Genomic DNA, 26,761 nt, shown 5'->3' with positions numbered 1-26,761 from the left:
CAGATTTCTATCATGTTCTCCCTAAAGCTGTACTCATATACCCATCCCTTATTTTGCCTAAAGAATCTATAATAGTTACCTCTCAGTGAAGCTTCTCCTAAACTCTTTAGGCCTTCAGCAGATCTAATTCCTTCTCTCAGCAGTTATTTATAGTACTTTCTACATATAACATGAGTATGACATTAGTCACATTGTCTAGGTTGTTTAGCTATCAAGTTTCTCTCTTGGATATGAATTCTTTGAGGGCTGACACAGGATTTTATTTACCTAACTTCCATACTTCTACATTAGGGCATAATAATGATCAATACTGTTTAATGAATTGATGAAAGTTTATGACAACACTATAACACCAGACAAAAGCAATAAAAGAAGAGACCAAAAATCAAAAGACCAATAAAACTAAGAGCTGGCTCTTTGAAAGGATAAACAATATTGATGAACCGCAGCCAGGCTCACCAAAAAACACAGAGAGAGGACCCAAATAAACAAAATCAGAAATGAAAGAGGTGAAGTAACAACTAACCCCACAGAAATACAAAGGATTGTAAAAACATACTACAATACAAACAACTCTACTCCAACAAACTGGACAAACTAAATGAAATGGACATATTCTTAGAAAAATACAAGCTTCCAAAACACACTGGGGAAGGAAAAAAAAAAAAAAAACTTGAATAGGCTGGTAACTACCAATAAATTGAAGTAGTAATAAAAAAATCTTCCAGCAAACAAAAGCTCTGGTCTGGATGGCTTTACAGGGGAGTTTTACCAAACATTCAAAGAACTAAAAAATTCAAGACTAATCCAAAAAATTCAAGAGGAAGGCACACTTCCAAGCTCTTTCTATGAAGCCAGCATTACCCTAATTCCAAAACCAGATAAAGACACTACAAAGAAAAGAGAATTACAGGCCAATATCCCTGATGAACACAGATGCTAAAATCCTCAACAAATTCCTAGCAAATCGGATCCAGGATTACATTAGAAAGATCATACACCACCAAAGCCGGATTGGCTCAGTGGTAGAGCGTCGGTCTGTGGACTGAAAGGTCCCAGGTTCGATTCCGGTCAAGGGAATGTACATTGGTTGCAGGCACATCCCTGGTAGGGGGTGTGCAGGAGGTGGCTGGTTGATGTTTCTCTCTCATTGACGTTTCTATCTCTCTCCCTTCCTCTCTGTAAAAAATCAATAAAATATATTAAAAAAATAAAAATTAAAAAATTGATGCAGAAAAAGCATTTGACAAAATCCAACACCCTTTCTTGATAAAAACTCTCAGCAAAGTGGAAATAGAGGGATCATACCTCAACCATATATGATAAACCCACAGCTGACATCATACTCAATGGGCAAAAGCTAAAACCATTTCCCCAAAGAACAGGAAAAGACAGGGATGCCCACTTTCACCATTCCTGATTGATATAGTCTGGAAGTGCCAGCCATAGCAATCAGAGAAGAAGAAGAAAGAAAAAGCATCCAAATTGGAAAAGTAAAATTGTCATTATTCGCAGATGACATGATATACAAGACCTGTACCTTCCCCTGCCTTCCCTCTGAGGGAACCATCTGATCGATGCTTCTCTGTCTCTGGATCTGTTTTTGTTCATCAGTTTATGTTGTTCATTATAATCCACAAATGAGCAAGATCATGTGATATTTAACTTCCTCTGACTGACTTATTGATTGACTGCCTCCTGCACATCCACTACTGGGGATCAAGCCTGCAACTCAGGCATGTGCCCTTGACCAGAATCGAACCCAGGACCCTTCAGTACACAGTTATCCATTGAGCCAAACCAGGTAGGGCAAGATCCTTCCTTTTTACAGCAGCATAATATTTCATTGTGTAAATGTACCACAGGTTGTCGTTTTTAAAAAATATATATTTTATTGATTTTTTTTTTCAACAGAGAGGAAGGGAAAGGGTTAGAGAGTTAGAAACTTCAATGAGAGAGAGCCATCAATCAGCTGCCTCCTGCACACTTCCTACTGGGGATGTGCCTAACTCAGGTACATGCCCTTGACTGGAATCAAACCAGGGACCTTTCAGTCCATAGGCCAAAGCTCTATCCACTGAGCCAAATGTATAAATAAGATATCCACAAACCCTTACTGAAAAGTGACGGACTAAATAAAGTTTAAAAATGGGAGAAGTGACCCATTTCCCATGCAGAAGACTTCCGAATAATTTGTGTAGGTACACCTCCTTTGGAGAGCTGGAGCATTAGTCTCCATTTCTTAAAGTGTGGTCAATTGTATGTTATGGAAAGGGGCATTCCAACGGAAGAAGTAACTTTACATAGATAAATACTACCTCTGCCAGGTGACCGATGAAGAAACAAACTATAAACTATTTTTGAGTAAAAATACAGGAGAGAGATAGGTAAAACATAGATGATTCCTTATCAAAGACTGCGTGTGTGTAGGTGCACTTCTACAGGGAGGGGTATTTAACAACCCATATTTTGGTGATAAACAGGTGGTGGAAATTAAGGAATTTAGGCAATTCTGTATTGTTTGAATTCTTTACATAAAGAATGAACTGGATGTATAAACAGAAAAAGTGCTATAGTTAATTTCTTTTAAAGAGGAAGGGATAATATATGTAGACTATTGCTTTGTAATTCTTAACTAAATTAGTATTAGTATACTCTTCAATTTGGAAAGGCTTGCATCCAAGATTCAATTTCAATTATTCTTCAATGAAATTACAGTTTTATAATTACTAACAAATTTTGTATTAACATCAGTATAAAGGATACTGGATCCCCATAGTATATGTAATATATAATTATCATATTTGAACTTACCATGTACTCTTCGCTTTCTTCTCTGTAATCGTCCAATTCCTTATCCAGACGAGAGAGTTCTCTATTGACCTCATCAAGTTCTGCTTGTAAGCGCTTGTATTCCTGCAGGCCAGTGTCAAAACTTCTCTTATAGACTTGTCTTTGTTGATCTGAAGTGATAGGTGGATATTCCCTAAAAATGGAGTGAAAAAATTACTACATGCCCTTTAGCAGACATAAAATCCAGTGTTTCTTCCTCAAAGATAATAGGGCTGATGGGATGTGGTGAATGGCATTCTTCTTTTTGTAGCTGATGGGGAGAGGAAGATGGGCTACAACTAGTTCTCTTAAGAAGAACTATACTTTATACATCACTGGTCATGTTGTATGTATTTTTAAAAAAAAAATAAAAACTATTCCTACATAATTTTGGGAAATAAGTTAAAAATAACTTATGAAATTTAAGGTTCAAGTTCTAAGAACTCACTTATTCTGCACATACAACACGATAATGCAACTTATATTTAACTTCTAAGAATTGGTATTCTGGCACCCGATTCTGGCGTGTTGTGGTCATTGTGGGGACAGGGCAGCCCACTGGCAGCTGGCTGTTTTCCGCTATCTCCTACCGTTTTCAGACTGTTTAGGGAATGGGTTGGTGTTTTTTTTTTGTTGTTGTTTATTTTTTATCTTGGTCTTGTTTTTCCTAAGTGGAAATAGCTTATTTTAAGTCCTTTGATAATAAAAGTAGACTTTAAAATGTCCATGTATAAAAATGCATGCTTGTTGTACAAATAATCTGGCAATGCATTGAACTATGAAAAAAAAAGCCCTGAGATTCTGAATCACTGTATCTCTCAATATAGCAGCTGTTCTTTACACATGCAGGCAATGCTATTCATCCCTAATCCACGGAGGAAATACTGAGTTGTTTCCCAGAACTACAGATCTTCTTAGGAATATGGAATTTCAAATTTTAGACCTACGTCAGCCTAATACCTTCATTTTGCAGAGAGGATAAATTAAAGGGTTTGCTCAAGAATCCAGAATTTCTAAAAGTTTTCATTTAAATCTTCTATGATATAAGTTAAGCAAATATTTCACAGGTAGATGGCTGAGCTAGGCCAAAAAACCCTTAAGGAGAGAGGGGAAATGAGGTCTGAAAAACGCTAGTGTGTAGGGGATTTCAAACCATACACACACCACACATCCCTAACACCTTGAGAAGCAATGTTTTCATTCATCACCATTCACACCACCAATGTTTCTGATTTGAGTCCCATTCCTCATAATACTTGGGCATAAAAGGGCTACATCAAACACAAGTATAGCTGGTGCTGATTGATGGCCTATAACAAAACTGTTGACACACACACACAAAAGGAACTTAACCTCAATCTTGGCCAGAACACTAAATTGCTAACAACTGTTTACAGAACTGTTTTCCAAAATCCTTTGGATAAACTTTTAAAAGAATCTCTGGTGTCATCGTGGAAGCTTAAAAATGCCAAAGCAGAGCCACAGCACAAGCTGGGAAACTTATAATCAGTAAGATGAAGTTCCTCTATGTGTGTATGTAATTTATTCAAAGGCCTTTCTTGAGTCATTATTGACAAAAGTAAGAGTCCTGGTGAAGTTTATCAGCCATGCGTGGGGGCCATGTAAGACATGATTACAGCCAAACATATCCCCTCCATGGTCCACCTTCATTACGGACGAGTACTAAGAAAAAAAACATAAAAGACCAAGCTCCAGACCTGGTTGGCCAAGAATGGAATTATACCCCAGTTTAGGATGCAACAGCTCCCCAATGCCAATGTCAAATGTGCAGGTGGTTCCCACAAAAGAGGCGCCGCGTACCTGATCCAGTCCTCCTCCAGCTCATCGCAGGACTCGCCGCCAGTCGTGTAGTCTGTCTCATAGTGGTCTTGCTCCGGCCTCTTCGCCTTTCCCGGCCTTCTCTTTGTGGGAGCCCTTTTGGATGGGGTCTCAAAGTTGCCATCACTGCCATAATGAGGCTGCCTGAAGTCATCCACCGGGGAAGTCACTGGCAGCTCCTGCACCACTTCTGGCACCCTAATAAACAGGAATGTGTTCTCAGTGATCACTGAGTACCAGACAAGCCTTTGCCAGTGCGCTGTCAGCAGCAATGGTTACTGTTAGGAGATCTGCGTGCAGGTGCATTCACTGGAGCGGCTCATATGCTCAACACTGAGGGGCCCCCTTGGCATCCTGCATTCAAGGTAGCACCAGGTCAGATCCTCTAATACACACGAGAAGATTTAAGGTTCCAGTGTAAGAGGAGCCCAGCTGTAAACCTTTTAAGTAAAATGGATCTAAGCTTTCATTTAATTTAGGCTGGTCTGGAAGACAGGCGTGCCTGACTTGAGCTGAGCTGGGGATCTACTCCACGAAAGGCTGTCAGGAAAACAATGACCATGATTCTTTTCCACACGCTCTTTGAGTTCCGTGGCATGCTGAGTAGAGAAGAGGGATGCACACGCATCTCTACCTTTGGAAGCTGACTCACAGAGATGGGCCTTTGTATTAATCTTAGACTCCTTTATATCAATTTCCTTTTCAAGACATCTCAAAAAAACTAAAAATTAAAAAACAACAACTGAAAAGCTTTATACAGTAACAGATGAAAAGGCTCATTTAGACTTCTTTTGTAAAATTGCTTTGTTAATCCTGAAGCCACATAGAATGAATGGAACAGAGGAGTTACCATTACACTTTTCTTTTTAAAATATATTTTTATTGATTTTAGAGAGAAAGGGGGAGACAGAAACATCAATGATGAGAATTATTGATTGGTTGCCTGCTGCATGCCCCCTACTGGGGATCAAGCCCACAACCCAGGCATGTGCCCTTGGCCGGAATCAAACCTGGAACCCTTCAGTCCCCAGGCTGACACTCTATCCACTGAGTCAAATAGGCTAGGGCTACACTTATTTTTCTGATGCAATTGTTCAGTATTGAATCAGGCTTTTCACTGCCCATAATGTTTCAGCCACAAGCTTACAGCTGAAGCCTAACGTGGAATAAAATACCCAGAGCTATGGCAACTGTATCCCACTTCTGAGTAACGGAAACGCAAAGCTTCCCTTTCACCTGTGGCCAAGCCGGAGCAGGGCAAGAGAAAGGACAGGAAGGCAAGGGAAGCGCCCGAGACTTCCCAACCTCAGCCTTGCTGTTCAAACCAGCCACTAAAGGCGTTTGAAGATTTTCACTTATTTCTTTCAACTTACCATACTGTAATCTTGAGTGTTATCTACAAGGTTTACTCTCTTTCCTAGGTGACCCAGAACTGCCTGACTCTGTTGTCAAAGTCTAAAGGTGTGTATGTGTTTGTAGTTGGAGGTGGCCGTAGTATTTATTTTTTCTTTCCAAATTTATTCAGGTTAGCATGGCTTTATGTGCTAAGTGAATGCTACCTCTAAAGGGAGGGAAAATGTGACTTTCTCCATGAGTTAATAATTAAACAAGTTCCTAGACACATTGCCAAAATTGCCAGGCGCCATGCATGCTTCTTGCTTTGAGGTGACAAACAAAACCTTTTAGCATTCATTGGCTTTGAGAGGCTGAGTGCCAGGAGGGAAGGAAACGAAAGGGCAAGAGAAATTAAAAAAAAAAAAAAGGCAACATTAAAGCAGGCTTCCCCTAATTTTTTATTAGTATTGATATTATAAATCTTTACCTTGGAAGTTTTCCAACTATCCTCTTCCCACACCCTTTAAAATACTAAACAGTGACATACTTAATATAGCATAAAAGCTAAGAACAATTTGCTTAGTAGTAAAAGAATATATAAATTTAAGAACTAGGGAATATGTGTACTCTCGATAATCTTCAACCTACTTTTTAAAAAATATATTTTTTTATTGATTTTTTTTTTTCAGAGAGGAAGGGTGAAGGATAGAGAGCTAGAAACATCAATCATCTCTTGCACACCTCATACTGGGGATGTGCCCACAACCAAGGTACATGCCCTTGGCCGGAATCGAACCTGGGAACCTTCAGTCCACAGGCTGACGCTCTATTCACTGAGCCAAACCGGTTAGGGCTTCTAACCCATTTTTAGATGCGAGTAAGATTAGGTCAAAATACACAAAACCCAGAACAGTAACCAACAGCACACTTTCCTCAGTATCCAACTCAGTCTCCCAGGTCTGGAAGTGCCCCTTTTGTAGCTTTTGGGTTGTTCCTTCTTACTCATTGTTTTATTCTCTCTCACACACCCTCACATGCCTTTGCTGCTATCTTGCCATGACTCTCAATGTAGTCATTGTGCACTTTCTTCCGCCCTGTCAGTCTGCCACCTCCACGAGAGCCTGGACTTGGTATTCCCAGGGCAGCTGGCCCAGGACTGTGCGCATGGCAGGTGTTCAAGGTAATTACTCACCTAAAAGCAGTCACATGAGTCCTGTTTTCTGATGACACCCAGTATCAATGGGGGAGAAACAATGCATAATTAATACCCGTGTCTCAACTGTCAGAATGATATCCATTGTTTTTCTGGTGTCCCCCAAAAAATGTTCACACACTTTTTTCTGATAGGTCAACTGATGTTTTTTGACTTCTCAGATTTAACTCATTGGAAGGACTAATTATTCAGTATATACGTATACATTTTTGGGGGACACCCTATATATGGTGTTTAGAATGGTCACCATTAATGGGGGGGGGGGGAGAGGGGGGAATGACTAATCCTTGCTAATCACAGAACTTCATCTTCCTGACCGTGGGATGACAATGATCCAAAAGGTCAATCAGAATATTTTTTAAAGTATATTTTATTGATTTTTTTTTTTTTACAGAGAGGAAGGGAGAGGAATAGAGAGTTAGAAACATCAATGAGAGAGAAACATCGATCAGTTTCCTCCCGAACACTCCCTACTGGTTATGTGCTGCAACCAAGACACGTGCCTTTGACTGGAATCAAACCCTTGAGTCCACAGGCTGACGCTCTAGCCACTGAGCCAAACCAGTTAGGGACAATCAGAATCCTTCCAATAGACTGATAAGCAAGCTTGGGGGGGGGGGGTCCTTTTTTAAAATATGTTTTTATTGATTTTAGAGAGAGAGGAAAGGGGAGAGAAAGAGAGGAGAGGAGGGAGGGAGAGAGAAAAGCACTGATTGGTTGCCTCCCACAAGCACCTGCAACAGGGATCAAACCTAAAACTTGGGCATGTGCTCTAACTGGGAGTGGAACAAGCCACCTTTCAGTGCATAGTACAACACCCAATCCACTGAGCCACACCTACCAAGGAGGAATTTTCTGATGGGAACTTGGATAACCCATCCTGTTCCAAGGGAAGCTGTACTGAGAATATAGACAACGTAGCGACAAGAGCCCTGATATCTTCTGGGCCCTGGATATGCCACGCCTGACACAGACCCATCCCTGGGCCAGTGAATTCCTACGACTTGCATCAAAGTCCTAACAGATTACTCCATCAGCCTATTTGCTATCACCAAGCAACGGGCTGTCTTACTTGTCGCCCTAGGGTGTCATCCTGCCTTGAAAGTTCTCTGTAGTGTCCACACTCAGCTCCCTTGGTTTATTAGGGTTAATTCACCTCGGGTGTGGACAGGACACGAGGGAGTGTACCTAACAGGGCTCTCCCAATGCCCTTAGGAAGGGTTAAGAGGCAACCACCTTCTGCTGTCACCTAATCCAGGATTAATTCCATCTACCCTGAAATTCTAACGCACAGGACATTAAGATGAAGAGGAGCCAGACACGAGAGTATGTTTATGATTTCATTAAATAAATACTCCATGGTGATAGGCATCCAAATAGGAGGGCGGGGGATGACAGAAGGACTCCAGAGGGCCTTTTGGGGTGCTAGAGACGTCTCTCTTGGTGCGGTAGTGATGACTTCAGTGTTCTTCTGTGAAAATTCATCAGTCTGGCTGTAACCAGTTTGGCTCAGTAGATAGAGCATCAGCCTGCGGACTGAAGGATCCCGGGTTTGATTCCGGTCAAGGGCATGTACCTTGGTGCGGACACATCCCCAGTGGGGGGTGTGCAGGAGGCAGCTGATCGGTGATTCTCTCTCATCGATGTTTCTAACTCTCTATCCCTCTCTCTTCCTCTCTGTGGAAAATCAATAAAAATATATTTTAAAAATTCATCAGTCTGTATACTCAAGATTAGTGCCCTTTACTGAGTGTACATTATGCTTTCGGGGGAAGAAAATCTTAGTGTTGAGGAACCGTGGACCTCAGACACAATGCTCCCATTCTAATATCGTCTCTGCCTACCAAAATAGCAAGGAGGAGAGCTGCTCATGGGCTCTCAGCACCTCAGGAAGCCCGCGGAAAAACAGACTATGACTCAATGTGTACCTCTCCCTCCATGGCCGATGCACTCTGAACCCGCCACAGTCAACACTCGACAATTCCTCTTACTCCCCGGAGGCGGCCAGTCTCTTCTTCCATCACCACCGCGCACATCAGGTGCTGCGCCGTGGGATTCGCTGTCACGTTCGTATCCCTTAGCACCATTCCCCTCCTCCCACTCTGGGTTCTAAAATTAATCATCACATTTGCATTGCCAAGACCTTCAAAAAAGTTCCAGGGTGTAGGTTGGGAGTATAAACTGGTACCACCATTATGGAATACAGTTTGACCACATCTACCAAAACGAAGTACGCAATTTCTTTTAGTCCAGCAATTCTACTTTTAACATTTTTCCTCCAGATACATTCACATATGTGCAAAGTGATAAGTGTGCAAGTTTATTCCCTGCAGCGGTTTGTAATCTCAAAACATTGGGGGACAATTGTGCATCGATATGGGAATAACAAAAGAAGTTACTGCTGGAATATTATGCAGCTATGAAATAGATCAGTAAACTCTTTGTATACCAATGTGAACATTCTCCAAGATACAGTGCTAACAAGGCATTTAATATGCTAGTATTTTTTAAATAAAAAACACACCAATATTCATATTTGGCCAGCATATTTTACTTAAAAATAACCTCTGGAAGGATATAAAAGAAACTGGTAATACCAGCTGCCTCCAGGGAGAGGAACCAGAGATCTGTTTTGTCCCTTTTCAGTTTGACTTATGAATGTATTGGCTTACTTAAGAATAAGTAAGATTTTTAAGTTGATCTAAATGAATTTGAAAATATTTTGGTTTTCATGAAAACGGACAACATGTGGGAATGCTATGTAACCATGCAGGTCTTACAATTAATTTAGAAGCATAGCTGGTCACATGCATGATAGGTTTTTGCCTAAGTATGTTTCCAGCTTGCAAACTCTAAGACCCTTGAGTAAATTATTATCATTTATTTCTAGCCTAAGCTTTCTGTTTTTTTTTGTGTGTGTTTATTCAGCACTTTAAATGAGTTCTAATAATTATAGGCAAAAGGAGAGACTGAGAAATGCACTTAGCTTTGCTATCAATCAGGAATGCTCTTATACCCACACCTAAACTCAAAACCAGAACTAGGGCAGAGAACCATATTCCCAGCGTGAAAGAACCTAACCCACCTTTACCCCTTCAATCATCAGGAGGAAAGCATTTTCCGCTCAGAAGAGAACCCCGCCGCACAGTCCCACCTTTCTTACCCTCCCAGTAATCCTCGGCATCCACCTACCATGCAAAGATCAGTCTCCAGCCTTTATGCAAACTGTTGGATTTTTTTGTTTAAGGTGAATGGTACAAAACAGTAACAGATTTATAAAAGTGCAAGTGTTTATGTTTTAGACTCATTCTATCAAAAGAAGCTGCTACTCACGGAGTTGATTTATAGGATGATTCCGGATACAGCCTCTTGTCATTCACTTTGCCGTTGGAAGAGTAGGCCACGGGACTGTACACCCTGTCCACATAGTCCGACGGGGGGGGAGGCATGTCTTGTGTGCCTGCAGAGACATTCTTCACCTAAAGAAACAGCCCCAGAGAGACACAGCTATTAGTTAGCCTGTAATTTAAAGGGGGAAGAAAAAATACATATAAAGTGATCTGGTATTTATTGGGCTCATTAAATACGATTAATTGCCTTGTAATTGGCCCTGTCATGATTGCCTTGTAATTGGTGCTGTCAAATCAGTATTTTTACAAACACATAAAGGTGCTATTGCTAGTCTAACAAGTCCGGAACGAATTACAAAGAAGAAGAAACCCCCCCCCCCCCACCACCACCAATTACCAATTCTCATCCTGGTGTGTTTAGGTGGAATAATTATCCCTGGTAACTGCCTCTCCCCCATGTTAGGAAGACTAGTCCCATTTTATGTAGGTCAGGTCTGCATTAGGGTGAGAATTTTCATTTCTAACAAGTTCTAAGGACCACACTTGGAACACCTCTTAGCTAGGGCAAAGGACATTGTTTTTCTTAACCCATTCACCCTAAACATGGACCACTAAAACCACAGAAGAAATTAAGAAGCACAAACTGATTTCTGCTATAATTCTTTGAGATTTGTGTATTCTCCCTCGACGTAAATGGCACTACTACCAATAGCCTGTACAGTACAGTCCCATCGTTCCTTCCCTCTCTGCTCGCCTATAAGTGAATTTGTACTAAGAAGGAATATATATTAGGCATTATGCTTTGTTAACATGAACGGTTTCCCACCAAACCTTGGGGAGAAGATTTTAAATATAATAAGCATAGACAATTAGATTCTCAACATTGTTAGAGTTCATGAAGCAGAGCCAACACACTTTAAATTTCACCTAAAAAGCTTAGCACAATTGATTAAAAGTAACTGCTAGATTTTGAGTAGTTTCAAAGTAAAGGAATAAAATAAAGCATGGGGGGAAAAACATTAAAAATAACTCCATAGGCCCTGGCCATAGCTCAGTTGGCTAGTTGTCCCAATAAGCCAAGATGGCAGGTTTCCATCCCTGGTCACATTCAAGAATCAATCAATGAATGCATCAATAAGTGGAACAACAATTCAAGGTGTTTCTCTCTCTCTTTCTCAAATCAACCCGTAAATAAAGTTTTAAAACTCCATAAGCTATTTCTAAGAAAAAGAACAACTTTTCAAAATTAGGTAGGGCAGGACTACATTAGCTGGGTGATAGCACCAGACTATCTGGGCTTACTCCAGATCTGCCAACTACAAATTCTAGAAAGCCTCCGTCTGCTCATCTGGGAGAAATGCAGGAGCTTCTTACTTCATCAAATTGTTTTGACAATTAAGTGACACGACAAGGTATCACATTTAGCACAGTGCCTTTAAGAACACAGTAAAAACTGGGAAGATGCTGGGTTTGGGCATTAAAGCCATTGGATCTAAACGAAGAATTGTGTAAGTATTTGAATGTGACAGAAAACGTTTCATTGGATTACTTTGCTATTATGCATCCTTGCAATCGGGCTCAGTGTCAATACAGTGTATTTCCTTGCAACACACCCACTTGACGTCTTGTTTCCCTGGGTATTTCCTTGCAACACACACACTTGACGACTTGTTTCCCGTTAAGCACAGCATTACAACATGAGCTGTTTGTTCTTTTCCTATCACTGCAATGCCACAGCCGAAATATTTATTTACCCACCCCTACAAGGCCGTAGAGGTCTCCTTGATTGTTTGATAGTCCTGTGAGTCAGAAAAGAATGGAATCATTTCCTCCTGGAGTGGAGTTTGGCAGCAGCTGGGAAGCCGGTGGGTGGGTTGCCAAGGAGTGTGCTAAGATCCCACCGCAGGGGGCGCGGGAGGGAACCGTTCTTGGCTCCCCACATGAATTCCTCAGGACCTGACAAAGGCCTATTCTTATTCTGGAGTCTTCAGAGTGCAAAAAGGCTTCCTTTTCTTTACGACCCAAGTCACACTCCTCCAGGTTCTTTCCCCCTTCACAACTTGAGCAGAGGGCTCAAAGCTTGGAGATTTCCTACGGACTCTGACACACCAGAAACCAAAACTTGACAAAAGGTGCCTGGGTGTCCCTGTAGAGACTTATTACTGCCTGGAATGGAATGTCCTTCCTCCTTTCTTTGCCAGCTAATCCTTAATTGGGCTTCAAGTCTTGGCTCCCGACCAAGCAGTAGTAATGCCACTACCTCCTGGAGGCCTTCCACCTGTGTCCCTGCTGGGTGAGGCGCCTATCTGTCCTCCCATCTCCTCGAGCACCTGTGCCCACAGACCTCCCACCCAGCACTGCACTTACGCACTGTGGGAACCACTGTTTGCACGCAGTAGGACGGCTTGCTCCCGTATCTCTAACTTCAGTAGGCAGTCGACTGTTCTAAAAGCCACCATTGTCTGCCTGCTTACCATGTGCCAGACACTGAACTCATGCATTATTTAGTAAGCACAGCCTTAGAGGTAAATACTATGATTCCTTTTTCAGAAACGAGGAAGCTGTGGTTCAGAGTGCCAGACAACTTTCCCAGAGGCCTCTGCCTAGAAAATGGCAACGTGGAATCTAAACGCAGGGCTCGCTGGAAAGCCTCTGCTACAGCCCACCACCTCTCCCGGGGCAGTCCCCTGCCTTCTCTTGGGTCTCCAAAGCCCAGCACAGTACCTGGCACAAACCAGGAGCCCAGAGTTTGCTGCACAGAGGTTAACTCACTGCTGCTCTACATTGTGTAGAGCCAAACACCGCATTAAATGAGCTGCTCTGTGCTGACCTTTGTCTCTTAGCAGGACAGGACTAACTTGTCTACTGACTTTACCATCCAGCAGGTCTTTGGCTACTCAAACCTTTTTTATACGTATGCACACAAAAAATTCCAAGGTACTGTTTGTTTTGGCAGAGCATGTACTAAAATTGGAATATTACAAAGAAAATTCATTAAAAACCTCCTGCCAAGCATGTCAAACACACAATGCAATATACAGGTGATGTTTATAGAATTGTACGCTGTTATTAATCAATGTCCCCCCCCAAAAAAAATTTTATTTATTATTTTTATTGATTTGAGAGAGAAAGATCCATTTGTTGTTTTACTTATTTATGCATTCACTGGTTGATTCTTGTATATGCCCTGACCAGGGATCAATCCTGCAACCTTGGTATATTGGGACGATGTTCTCAGCAACTGAGCCACCCAGCCAGGGCTCACCCCAATAAATTTAATTTTTAAAAAAAATCCCAATAAAGACTCAGAGAAGAATAAAAAGCAGACCATGTCCTTAAAATGAGCTTAAGGGTACAGAACAGTGGTTCTCAACCTTCCTAATGCCTGCGACCCTTTAATACAGTTCCTCATGTTGTGGTGACCCCCAACCTTAAAATTATTTTCGTTGCTACTTCATAACTGTAATTTTGCTACTATTATGAATCATAATGTAAATATTTGTGTTTTCCGATGGTCTGAGGCGACCCTGACAGCGGTTCTCAACCTGTGGGTCTCGACCCCTTTCACATGGGTCGCCTAAGACCATGGAACATGGTGGGTGACCAATGGCAACTGTGGGGCACTGATGGAGTGAGGGAATGAGGAAGCGGGGAGGCAGGGAACTCTGATTGCCAGCCAGGCCTAGGGACCCTACCTGTGCACAAATTTCATGCACTGGGCCTCTATAATATTTATAAAATAAAGAGTAAGGTCATTTTTTCCCTTTTTATGTTTCACTTTTTCTGGGGGGGGGGGGAAAGCTAAAAAATACTACTTTTTCTCACAGTACCCATGCAAAATGAGTACAAACCTGATGCCCTGAAAGGACAGGAGAAGGAAGGGGAAAGCCCCAGTGTGGAGTGACCAGGAATTAGTAATTTCTATAGGGAGTCCTCACCCTGTGTGTCCTATTTGGACAAAAAAGATTTCTGAGCTTCATGGTTATTATTGATAGGATCCCCACCTAGCCAGCCCACAAGACTCAATGATGTAAAGTTGTTTTTTTAATAAAAAACAACCCACACACAAACAAAACCCCACCATTTTAATCATTGTAATAAATAAAATCTGTTTAAAGTTTTAGAACCTGAGAAAAACTAGGCTTAATTCTAAGCAGCAAATGGTGAACAGTTTTCCTCAAGTAACCTTGGGACAGCTCTGAGCAATCAGAAGCAGAAGTAAAAACACAAATGAAGAAAGACTTGGCTTCTAACTAAGTGCTGAGAGGAAAAGTCTGAGTGCCAATCATTCCAGAAGCCCAAGGCTGCAATTGTTGCTCTGAAGCACAGAGGAGCCTGGGAGGCTACCCGGGGCCCCTCCCTCCAGGGCCTCGCGGAGGGGAGGAGGCCCGCGTGAAGGGGAGGCAGGGGAGCTGCGGGCAGCAGAAATCCACCCAGCAGGGCCCAGCCAGCTTCCCTTATCTGGGATCTGCCTGAGGAGTCCTGGTCCTAGTGGCACCCGCACCCCACACACGGACTGTAGAAGGGAAAGATAAGGCAACAGAAGGAAAGACATGCTGAGGGAAAAGACACCTAAGCAGCCTCTGAGCTTCATGGTTATTATTGATAGGATCCCCACCTAGCCAGCCCATAAGACTCAATGATGTAAAGTTGTTTTTTTAATAAAAAAAAACACCCACACACAAACAAAACTGATTCAGCCTCTGGAGACTATATTCCATCAGGACAAGCGCTCACACCGACCTTGTTTAAGGAATGTGAACAACTACTCCAGGCGAGGCACAGGGGAAGTCTTACTAAGATACGTATTTCAATCCCAGAGAAGAACAAGAGTGTTTCTGAAATGGCAACGTGAAATAAATTCAAATAAAATAATTCCAAAAGGTCTTCACAAGAGGTAATTATGAGGACTAAATTTTATTCAAAATTTAATTCTACTCCTAAGAAGAGTTCTGATTATGCCACTTGGGGGGGGAGAGGGGGGGAGAGACACACCTTTGTAACCACCTCTAACACTCCTTGGGGAATTCACGAAAATATCCTAAATCCCTGTGGGGTGCTAAAGGGAAAATTGGGGGTGGCTCTATTCAACCCTGTCAGCATTGTGCCTTCCTGGGCTGGGGGAGGGGTGGGGGGTGAGGGGGCGGGCGCCAAGACAGATGTACTCAATCCTGTGTGGGAAGGCTATTGAATCATGCCCAGCCTCCCACCCTGACCCTTCTAAGTCACAGACGGAATTAATTTAAAAAATAATGTTCTAGAGCCCTTTGAAAGTCTTTTCTCCCGCAAAACACAGTTTGGGGAAACCACTTCTTTCCATGCAAAACAACTTCACATGTCATCAGGAATCAATACAAGCAAAAAGGAGATTTCACAGCCGTTCCCCATGTTCATTCTCAGTTCACAGGAGGGAACAGAGGCAGGCTCCACCTGCATCCAACTCACATAGCAATCTGACAGGTCACTGCCTCTAAGAACAAGAGGAAAGTTCACCTGTTATGTATTTATGACCCGCCTACTCCTCACCACTGCCCGAGCAGATACAATTATCTCCACTTTCAGATGCGGAAACTGAGCCTCTACGATTAAATTAATTTGCTCAAGGTCACACACAAAGTGATGTGGTAGACGGGACTTGAACCCTAGTCCACCTTTTCTCACTTAACAAACTGCAACCTCGGTAATTTCAATACGGCTTGGGGTGCCTCTCTAGTCTGGATACTGACTAGTCCCTGTAACAAATGGCGTCATTCTCTTTGCCTCAGCTCCTCACCACACCCTCATGAGATGTACCCATTCTGAAGAGCCTTCCTTGCCTTTTAGACAAAAGTGAAAGCAGCTTCTGACACAAAATGACTGTGAGCCTGTGCTCCAGTCACCAGGTGCCTTTGTTGAGGTCTGAGTGTAGAACAACCCCCCCCCCCCCCCCCCAGAAGGGGAACAGAAGGGCCACAGAAGGGCCTCGCCTGCTTGGTAATTACAGTGGAGAAAGATCAGACACCAGAGGGAGGAGTCCCTTAATCTCAAAGTACCATCTCCAGTTTTACAACCTGCGTCCACTTTCAGACCAGGACGTGGCCCAACTTGTTTTTCCTGTTTTCTGAGATTATACCCACAAGATGCTCCCCCAACAAGAGCCTCAAAATTGCCTCTGGAAAGTTCCCTCAGACTTTTCTCCAGGCTGGGCCTCCGAAGGCAGAGGTTCCAGGTTCCCGGATGCACTGATCCCACCAAGGAAGAGCTGGTGGACCAGGTCTGAGCCCCCGTCTGATTCATTTACTGCTGATCAGGTGGCACCGAGAAGTTAGCAAACAGTGTCCCCAACCGAGGTTCATGCCGCCCGTGGGGAAATACTAACATATACAACAAAGATGAATTCTGAAACTCCCTAGGAGTCGATGAATTGTTAACAGAGCTTTGGAAGAGGGTGAGCTGGAGAAACCTTATCCTCAGGGAGTGATAACATTCAAGGCCTCCTTGCTCTAGAAACGGAAGTCCTGGTGCAGACTGTATTTTAATACTCGTGTATCTTATGCCAGCGCTCCCCAACAGTATGCCACTGGGCCCGGAACACCTTGGTTCTCACAGCCCGTGGTTAGTCACCATCTGGGGTTCCAATCCCCTCATTTCCTCCAGGACTCTGTACAGTGTGACCGTGATGTGGAAAAGGCCCCGTGCCTACCCTAACTCACTGCAGCGTGGCTCTGCAGGGCAGGGGTTCCCAAAGTGCGGTCCCCAGACCCGCAGTATCCACATTACTTGGGGAAACTCGATAGAAATGCAGAATCAGAGGTATGGAAGGGGAGTGAACTGACGATTCTCGGGGAAAAGGGGAGAGGGGGATGTGGGAAGAGACTGAACATAAACTGTGCACCTATGGATGAGGACAATGATGGGTGGGGAAAGGGCAGAGGGTGGGGTGGGAACCTGGTGGAGGGGAGCAATGGAGCAGGGGAAAGAAGAGGAATATCTGTAATAATATGAACAATAAAGATTAAAAAAAAAAAAGAAAAAAGAAAGAAAGAAAAAAAGAAAAAAAGAAAAAAGAAATGCAGGCTCCCAGGCACCATCCCAGAGCTACTGAATGAGAAATCCTGGGGTGGGGCCCAGCAAGCTGTTTTAACCATTCCTCCAGGTGATTCTGATGCTTGTAAGGTTTGAGAACCACTGGCAGACAACGGCCCCATGTGGACCATTATACTATCACCTATCGTTAGTTCTAAGTGGTTCTTGAAATCTAGGAATTCCTGCTCTCAGAGAGCCACAAAGACATCACCAACTTCACCACATACTCCCCTCCTACTGCATCTTCCATTACAACTCTTACCCCGGCTCCGGGGATGCCCTGGCCTGCTCGCCTTCCCACCCCTTTCACTCACAGGGGTGCCCGACAGACAGGGCCTCAGTACTCCGTGCTGGTGGGTACTAAAAGTCAAGAGCCAGATAGGACACTTCTACTTTTGTTTCATTTTGACTCATCTGAGGCCACAGGTAACAGTATACCAATATAGCACACCAGTAGTCAGAAGCCCTGTAAAATGGCTGCTTTGACATTAAAGAATGGTTGTAGTGGCTGAAAATTAAAAAGCTATTCAGCCCTAGCCCATGTGGCTCAGCAGCTAGAGTGTCTGTGGGTGCACCGAAGAGACTCGGTTTTGATTTCTAGTCAAGGGCACATACTTAGGCTGCAGGTTCAATCCACAGTCCCAGTCCAGACATGTGCGAGAGGCAAACCGAGCCTCTTCGGTGCACCCACAGACACTCTAGCTGCTGAGCCACATGGGCTAGGGCTGAATAGTCTCTCTCACATTGATGTTTTTGTCTCTCTCTCTACCCCCTCCCTTCTACTCTCTCTAAAAATCAATGGGAAAAATATGCTTGGGTGAGGATTAACAACAACAGATGAAAGCTATTCAAATTTCTTCAGATGTCTAATGCTGATTACCACCATTGCTCAGTCCCAGTCATCTACGCCATCCTTATCTGTTTCCCCCATCCTGTGTACAAGGAGATGTTATTCAGGTCTGCCTTATACCCTTTCAGAAAAGAAAAAAAAAGTTCTTATCAGAACTTGTAGCTAGCTTATAAGCTTACAAGTAAGAGGAAAATTAAATTAAACTGCAACCAATATTAAATGTACTTACTTTTTGGGTCCTCTTAGCCAAGTTCCCGTACTCACACTCATCATTGCAAATGCTAACAATTGCTACTCTAGCTAAAATGTACTGGGCATTAATAAAATATGTGCTGGTCCAGACTGACCTAAGCCCTTTAATTGTTACAGAATCAGCCAATCTGTAGGTGGAACTTGTATTTTCCCCAGCTATACGTGAGGAACCAATTAAATAAACAAAGTGACAGTCTTCATCGCCACAAAGAACAATGAGGAGCCCTGTCCCTTCTCCACACCCAGCCAGCTCATCCTCACTAGCTCCTACCTTGTCAGGTAAATCCTCAGAGCAATGCTGCATAAATGTTGTGACACAATGTCAAAGGCTTAGAAACTTCTAGAAATAGAGCTACCTAGATAACAAACTTAGCTTTAAGTATTTCCTACTTAAAAATAGAATATTTTTTAAAGGATTTAAAAAAAATTAATTTTGAGAGAGAGGAAGTGAGGAGAGAGAGAAACATCAATGTGAGAGTGAAATACCAATGGGTTGCCTCCTGCACGCTCCCTTCTGGGGATCTAACCCGCAACCCAGGCACGTGCCCTGACCGGGAATCTAACTGGCAACCTTTTGGTGCACAGGATGATGGCCAACCAACTGAGCCACTCTGGCCAGGGCTAAAAATATTGGGTCAGCAGCTAAGTAATTGCGGGTTTCACACATATATGGCTTCAGTTGAATTTTTAGGTTTGCAGACGTAGTACAAATGTAAAACACATTTTGTTATTTGATAGTTGGCTATTCAGCTGTTAATCAGTAAAAAAAGTTTTTTGATCTGTTTTGTAGTTTTCGTTTTGCGTTCGTTGAAAAATGGAAAATCAAAAGGAACATTTTCGTCATATTTTGCTTTTTTATTTCCGCAAAGGGAAAACGCATCGCAAGCTCATAAAAAGTTATGTGCTGCTTATGGTGACGAAGCCTTAAAAGAACGGCAGTGTCAAAATTGGTTTGCCAAATTTCGTTCTGGTGATTTTTCACGCAAAGATGAAAAACGCTCTGGTCGTCCAGTTGAAGTTGATGACGCCCTAATCAAAGCAATAATCAATTCAGACTGTCACAGTACAACACGTGAGATTGCAGAGAAGCTTCATGTATCACATACATGCATTGAAAATCACTTAAAACAACTTGGCTATGTTCAAAAACTCGATACATGGGTTCCTCACGAACTGAAAGAATCACAGTTAACGCAACGCATTAGCAGCTGCGATTTGCTAAAGAAACGTAATGAAAATGATCCATTTTTAAAACGACTGATAACTGGCGATGAAAAATGGGTTGTTTACAACAATATCAAGCGGAAAAGATCGTGGAGCAGACCAGGTGAACCAACTCAAACAACATCAAAAGCTGATATTCATCAAAAGAAGGTTTTGTTATCAGTTTGGTGGGATTACAAAGGAATTGTCTACTTTGAACTCTTACCACCCAACCGAACGATCAATTCTGATGTCTACATTGAACAACTAACGAAATTAAACAATGCAGTTGAAGAAAAGCGGCCCGAATTGACAAATCGAAAAGGTGTTGTATTCCATCATGACAATGCAAGGCCACACACATCTTTGGTTACTCGGCAAAAATTATTGGAGCTTGGTTGGGATGTTTTGCCACATCCACCATATAGTCCTGACCTTGCACCATCTGATTACTTTTTGTTTCGATCTTTACAAAACTCCTTGAATGGTAAAAATTTCAATAATGATGATGATGTCAAATCGTACCTGATTCAGTTTTTTGCTAATAAAAACCAGAAGTTTTTTGAACGTGGGATTATGATGCTGCCTGAAAGATGGCAAAAGGTCATTGATCAAAATGGGCAATACATTACAGAATAAAGTTATTTAGTTCCATGAAAAAATTGTCTTTGATTTTCTTTAAAAAATCCGCAATTACTTAGTTGCCGACCCAATAGAATGTTTTAAAACAAATTACTACAATGGAGAAACAAGTTTAAGGCATGCTGTCTCCAAACTTAGCCTATACCTGCTTCTGAAATAATCATGTGGCAATAACAAGAAAAGGTGCAAATTAGCAGACAGGTAGAATATACTCATTGATAGCTGGTATGTTGATCTGTAGTAGAGATAAGCATTTTACACATATATTTTCATTGTAATCTGTTAGTTATACTCAGTATAGTTGACCCTTGAGCAATACAGGGTTTAGGAGTGCCAGACCCCATGTAAAACTTACGTTGACCCTCCCCATACGCAGATTCCCAACTATGGATTGAACATATACTATTTTCTCCAATTCTATTGACAAAGAAAACTGGGTCTCAAAGAGAAAAAAGACACACACACACACACACACACACACACACACACACACACCAACAAATACAAGGTATAACAGCAAACATAATAGTTGTCCTGTAGATTAGAATGTCAAGTCTGAGACAAATTACTTAAGTCATCTGCAAACCTCAGTTTCTCTTATGAGAGTCCAAAAGGATTACTGTAGTTAGGGTACTAACAAGGTGGCTAGCCTGGGAGATTGAAATGGAGTTGAAAACTTCTTATCACCTAGTGACTTGTAACACAGTAATGAAATGATTACTCATGTGTTTGTGATGATGCTGTGGTGTAAAAAAAACCTATGCACTGCTAGTTGTATAAGGGTATAGCACATACCTTTACACCGAATTATGTACAGTATACAATACTTGATAATAGTCGGGACCGGTTTGGCTCAGTGGTAGAGCGTCGGCCTGCGGACTGAAAGGTCCTGGGTTCGATTCCGGTCAAGGGCATGTACCGTGGTTGCGGGCACATCCCCAGTAGGGGGTGTGCAAGAGGCAGCTAATCGATGATTCTCTCTCATTGATGTTTCTAACTCTCTATCCCTCTCTCCTCCTCTCTGTGAAAAATCAAAAAAAAAAAAAAAAAAAAAAAAAACTTTAAAAAAAAAAAAAAAAAAAAATACTTGATAATAAATAACAATGATAATGGTTTATTTAGTTACAACACTATACTTTTTATTGTTATTTGAGTGTCCTCTTTCTACTTAGAAAACAATGTTTGCTGTAAAACAATATGCTATGTTACGTTGGCAGGAACTTCAGAGATCTTGCATTTGCTGTGTCTCTTGATTGCACTGTCTCTCATAATTGATTTAATACCGTGTTTTGTACAGGCTGTTAAGGCCTGTAGCCTAGAAGTTATAGGTTATACCATGTAGCCTGGGTGTGCAGTAAGCTATGCTATCGAGATCTGAGTAAGTCTACACTACGATGCTCACAAAGATGAAATCGCCTAAGGCGCATTTCTCAGAACTTATCCCCATCGCTCATCAATGACTGACTGAACTTTCATTCACAAAAAGTACCCATTAGTCTTGGGGCTTGAGGACAGACAGAAAAATAAACGTCTGTATATTTATTAAAAGGACCTTTAAACATTTAAAATACAACAATGTTGGCACAAACTTAAGTGAACTTCAAAGAACTAGGTTAACACCCAGTATGCAAACGTGGTCTGTTTATTTTACAAAGTACAAGATATTCAGAAAGGGGAGGTAGGAAAAAAAACTGAAATTCCCTAGGAAGGCAGAGAAACCATTGTGCTCAAGACTCAGAGACAGGAAATTAGAAAGTTGCACATTTCCTGAGGAGGTCCAAGATGGTGACAGTGTAGGAGGATGCCAAACTTGCCCCTCCCAAGAAGACACTAAGATATACATCTATGTACAGATCAAATTCTCCTGAGACAGCAGAGGGCTGGATGCTCATCTGTTGAACAACAGAGAAGGTGGGAAATCGAGGGTGCAAGGTTGAAGGTGCTGGTTTTGAGTTTAGCAAAGCAAACGTGGGGCAGGTGAGGAGAGAATGAAAGGAAAAGCAATACACCTGTGGCTAAAACCACCTCTAAGTAGCTTATCTATAATAATAAAAGTGTAATAATATGCAAATCGACCAAACAGCTGAACAGCCGTCTGGACGACCACGCACCAGGCCAGCCAAGGCAAGTGCAATGCAATTGGTTGGGGTGGAGGGTTACCATCATCCCACAATCGCCCCACAGAGGGAGGCCCAGGCCACAAGCCAGCAGGCTGACCAATCAGGGGAGCTCCATGATCACCCCAAAGAGAGAGGCCCAGGTCACTGACCAGTGGACTACAGCAGGTCCTCCCTCTGCAATTGATCGTGGAGCTCTTGGACTAGGAGAGGGCACAGCCCGGGCTGAGGGATGCCCCCCCCCCATGCATAAATTTCGTGCACCAAACCTCTAGTTTCAAATACTAGCCTTCCTTATGCGGTTCAATTGGAGAAAAGAAGGGAAAGGGAAAAGAAATGAAGAATTTGCAAGTATCACATAGAACACTACCATGCCAAAATTGTATACCTGCTATTTATCAGATGATTTTTTAAGTTTCGTACAGCGAAACAGTTATTTCTACAGAGAAACTATTAAGTATACATCAAACAGCCTCGTCTGGGCTGTCAATTTTTCTAGAGATTCAGTGAGGAAGCATTATAAAAATAATGCCTTTTAATAAGCTACATCCTTTCCACTTCATCATCATCATCGTCACCTCCATAAGTTATGATTAGCCTTTGCCAAATTATCAAAAGCACCTGGAACTGACTAACCATTCATGACAGTAAAATCAGACGAGAGCCCAAAGTTCACTGGGACTCTATTATTACTGGCTCTGGTCTCTCGTAAGTCAGTTTTTTTTTTGTTTTGTTTTTTTAAGGCTCTCGAAACCTTAAGTAAATAAACCCAACAGCCAGTGAAAACTGACAGGCCCAGAAACTCCCAAGAAACATTTACTTCTAGTTCACAATGGACTGTCCTATCCCATCTGCGTTGGCCTTGCCTGGGGCTAAAGGTTGAAGGAAAACATTCCCTAACACCTTCACACTTTATGGGTGGAAAAACTGAGGAGGGACAAAGAACAATCCATCCTAACAGAGGATTTCTTCAAAGGCAGGGACATACAACTATCATTTCCACGGCATATGCCCCACCAAAATTATGACTGCTTTATTTTTGCTCCTTAACTAAAAAAATAAATAAAAATTGAGTCCTGGACTGTGCTCAGTTGGAGCACTGCCTCATGCACCAAAAAGGTTTCGGGTTCAATTTCCAGTCAGGGCACTTAATCAGATTGCAGGTTCAGTCCTGGTCAGGACACACAGAAGTCAACCAATGTTTCTCTCTCACATTGATGTTTCTCTCTCTCTTCCTCTCTCTGTAAAGTCAGTAAAAATATACCTTTCACCTACATTTCTAGAGTTCTTCCAACACAAGATGTATGCGATGCTGCAGCAAAAGGAGCCTTAGGGATGATCAATATCTTTACCCCTGACCAGCAATATCCTGGAACCAGTGTCCAGGATTCTCAGCTAACCCTTGTGGAAGCAATCAATCTGCTCAATGAACCCTATGATGGCAGGTTCTGGGGTTGTTCCCAACATCATCCTAACAGACGATTTCTAAGAAACAAAGTCTCACTTCAAACATCTCTAAAGACAGGTTAGGTTTTCAATAACATGCATTGGGGAGATACTTTTGAAGATAGGGGCTTGATGAGCTTTCAGCAAATCATATCACATAGGAGGCTACCTACCAGTGGGTAAACAGTATATACAAAAAAGGAAATTGCTCTAATCTCTCTCGGCCTCCTTAAGTACCGTAGTTCATAGATACTGTGAATATTAGTGCAGAACCAGACACTGTGATTCACCAGGCTGTTCTCCATGTAAAAAGCTTAAGTCTGCCACCTGCTACCACTCCAAAACACCCTTTGGCCATCCTGATCCCAGGGATACCCTGGGTAATAGTGTTTCCCTCCAAAGGATAAGCAGGAAAGTAAAAGGTGCCTGGGTAGGGGTGGGGAGTTGTATTAATTCCTTCCATATGATTATTTATTTTTTTCGCATGATTACTTGAGAATCAATTCAGTTTCAGTGCCTAGATCTACTTCTTGAAAATGGAAACCTGATTTTTACCTTGTAATAAAATAATTTCTCCTTATCCCAACTTCTTTAAAGTAAAACCTGAGACCAAAACTTTTGCAACACAGACACTAATTCTAAGAACAGAGTTTCACAAAGCAGGAAAGGTCAAGTTCAGAGACAGAAACTTAGGGGTTTAATGAAAGATTGGATGCTTGCTGTGTTTTTGGTTTTTGTTTTTTTGTGTTTTTTTTTTTTTTTTTTTTGTGTGTGTGTGTGTGTGTGTGTGTGTTTTTAATACTTACCCACTCTTCAACATTGGGGGGCTGCTCATCATAAACAGGCTCCTTGTCCCACAAAATATTCGTCTTGTCATACTGATCCATCTTCCTTCGAGTTTTCACAGCAAAGAATATTATTAAAGCAAAAGCCACAATAACCATGAATCCCAGCACAATGGCAATGGCCTAAAGAGAGTGAAGATAATGATATAATTACATTTTAATCGCTTCCTTCAGCTCAATGCACCCTCTGCAAGTACCTAATCCACCCTTTACAAATACCCTACTGAGTATCTGTGACTTAACTGATGCGAAACTGATACAAATGGCTGCATTTTAGAACTATAAAACCTACCCACACTCGTTAACGCTAGTAAAACACACACCCCTTAATTCCATCCTCAGAATACAGTTCATTAACGTTAGGTACTATCATCATCCCCATTTCAGGATTTTACAGGAAACTATTCCCAACAGAAGCTTGAGCACCAAGGGGGGTATTTTACAGAGGATGGGCCTTACCCGTAATTATGCAGACACAATCTAACTGAGCTATAAATTAGAGGAACCTGGCTAATGATTCATTTAGTCTGGCAGGTTTTTCTGTTTTGGAGTCCTTCATTGACTCACTAGAAAGGGCTCTGTGATGGGGAAACCCTACCCATGACTGTTCTCCCGGGGCAGGGAGGATGTGTTAAGGGGCACCTGGAGTTGAGGCACCAGCACTCTGCCCGGGATCTGTGGGTAGCAGGAGGATCTCTGCAGATATCTAACAGTGATATCCTTTCTCAAAGAATCCAGGTTTGGGTAGTCAGAGGACTAAAAAGGATGGGGCTGTGGTCAGACGGGAGTACTGACCCTCAGCCCTGTTAACTGCAGATACAACTGAATGTCAACCACAAACGTTCTGAAAACGGTCAGTTGCAGGGGAAAACATTTCAGACTTCAAAAGAGGCAAAAGAATGAGAATTCCTGAGTCAGTTAGTAACCCAGAAACATTTTCTGAATATAATTAGGGGGTGATTCATGGCTACTGAAGGCAGGGCTTTCTACCCCACCTGCACGTTTGAATCACCTGGATGGCTTTTAAAAATACTGGCTTGCACCCTAAAACTTACAAAACACTTTGAAAGAAATGAAAGATGACCTAAGTAAATGAAAGACATACTATGTTCATGTATTAGTAGGCTTGATGTAAAGATGACAATACTCTCCAAATCAATCTACAGATTCAGTGCAATCCTTCAAATTTCTAGCTGGCTTTTTTTTTCCCCTCCAGAAATTGACAAGCAGATCCCCAAATTCATATGAAAACACAAGGGACCCAAAATTTAGCCAAAATGATCTTGAAAAAGAACAAAACTAGCAAACTCCCACTTCCTGATTTCAAAACATACAAAGCTACAGTAATCAAAATAGTGAGGTACTAGCATAAGGATAGAAATATAGATGAATGGAATGAAATTGAGAGTTTAGAAATAAATCCTGACATTTACTGTCAATTCATTTTTGACTAAAGCATGGATAATTTAATGGTGAAACAGTCCTTTCAATAAATAATACCAATACAACTGTGCAAAGAATGTTAGACTCCTTCCTCATACTATGTCCTAACTGAGTGGATCACAGACCTAACTGAAAGAGCTAAAATTGAGTCTTAGAAGAAAACACAGGAGTAAATCTTTGTGACTTTGAATTAGGTTACGTGCTCTTTTACGTGCTCTTAGATATTGACACCAAAAGCACAAACAAAAGAAAAAAAACAAATATATCAAAATGAAAGGCTTTTGTGCAGAGAACAATAGAACAATATACAGCAAGTGAAATGAAAATGA

General features: G+C 41.9%; 1 protein-coding gene across 5 annotated transcripts in view; it reads right to left on the bottom strand.

Moving 5' to 3' along the window:
- Positions 1–26,761, bottom strand: part of OCLN (occludin) — a 64,838-nt gene that overhangs the window by 5,633 nt on the left and 32,444 nt on the right. For all 5 annotated transcript variants that reach the window (XM_084880922.1, XM_084880919.1, XM_084880920.1 and 2 more), the window contains exons 4-7: positions 24,951–25,112; positions 10,553–10,698; positions 4,654–4,869; positions 2,815–2,986 (exon numbers count right to left, since the gene is read on the bottom strand). In XM_084880922.1, the coding sequence (XP_084737048.1) occupies positions 2,815–2,986; positions 4,654–4,869; positions 10,553–10,698; positions 24,951–25,112 (696 nt within the window). The remainder of the gene's footprint in view (positions 1–2,814; positions 2,987–4,653; positions 4,870–10,552; positions 10,699–24,950; positions 25,113–26,761) is intronic.

The sequence above is a fragment of the Pipistrellus hanaki genome (genome assembly GCF_964339955.1).
Source record: "Pipistrellus hanaki genome assembly, chromosome: 4".
NCBI lineage: Eukaryota > Metazoa > Chordata > Mammalia > Chiroptera > Vespertilionidae > Pipistrellus > Pipistrellus hanaki.
The sequence above is the reverse complement of the archived record's forward strand: the minus strand, read 5'-3'. Positions and strand labels throughout refer to the sequence as shown.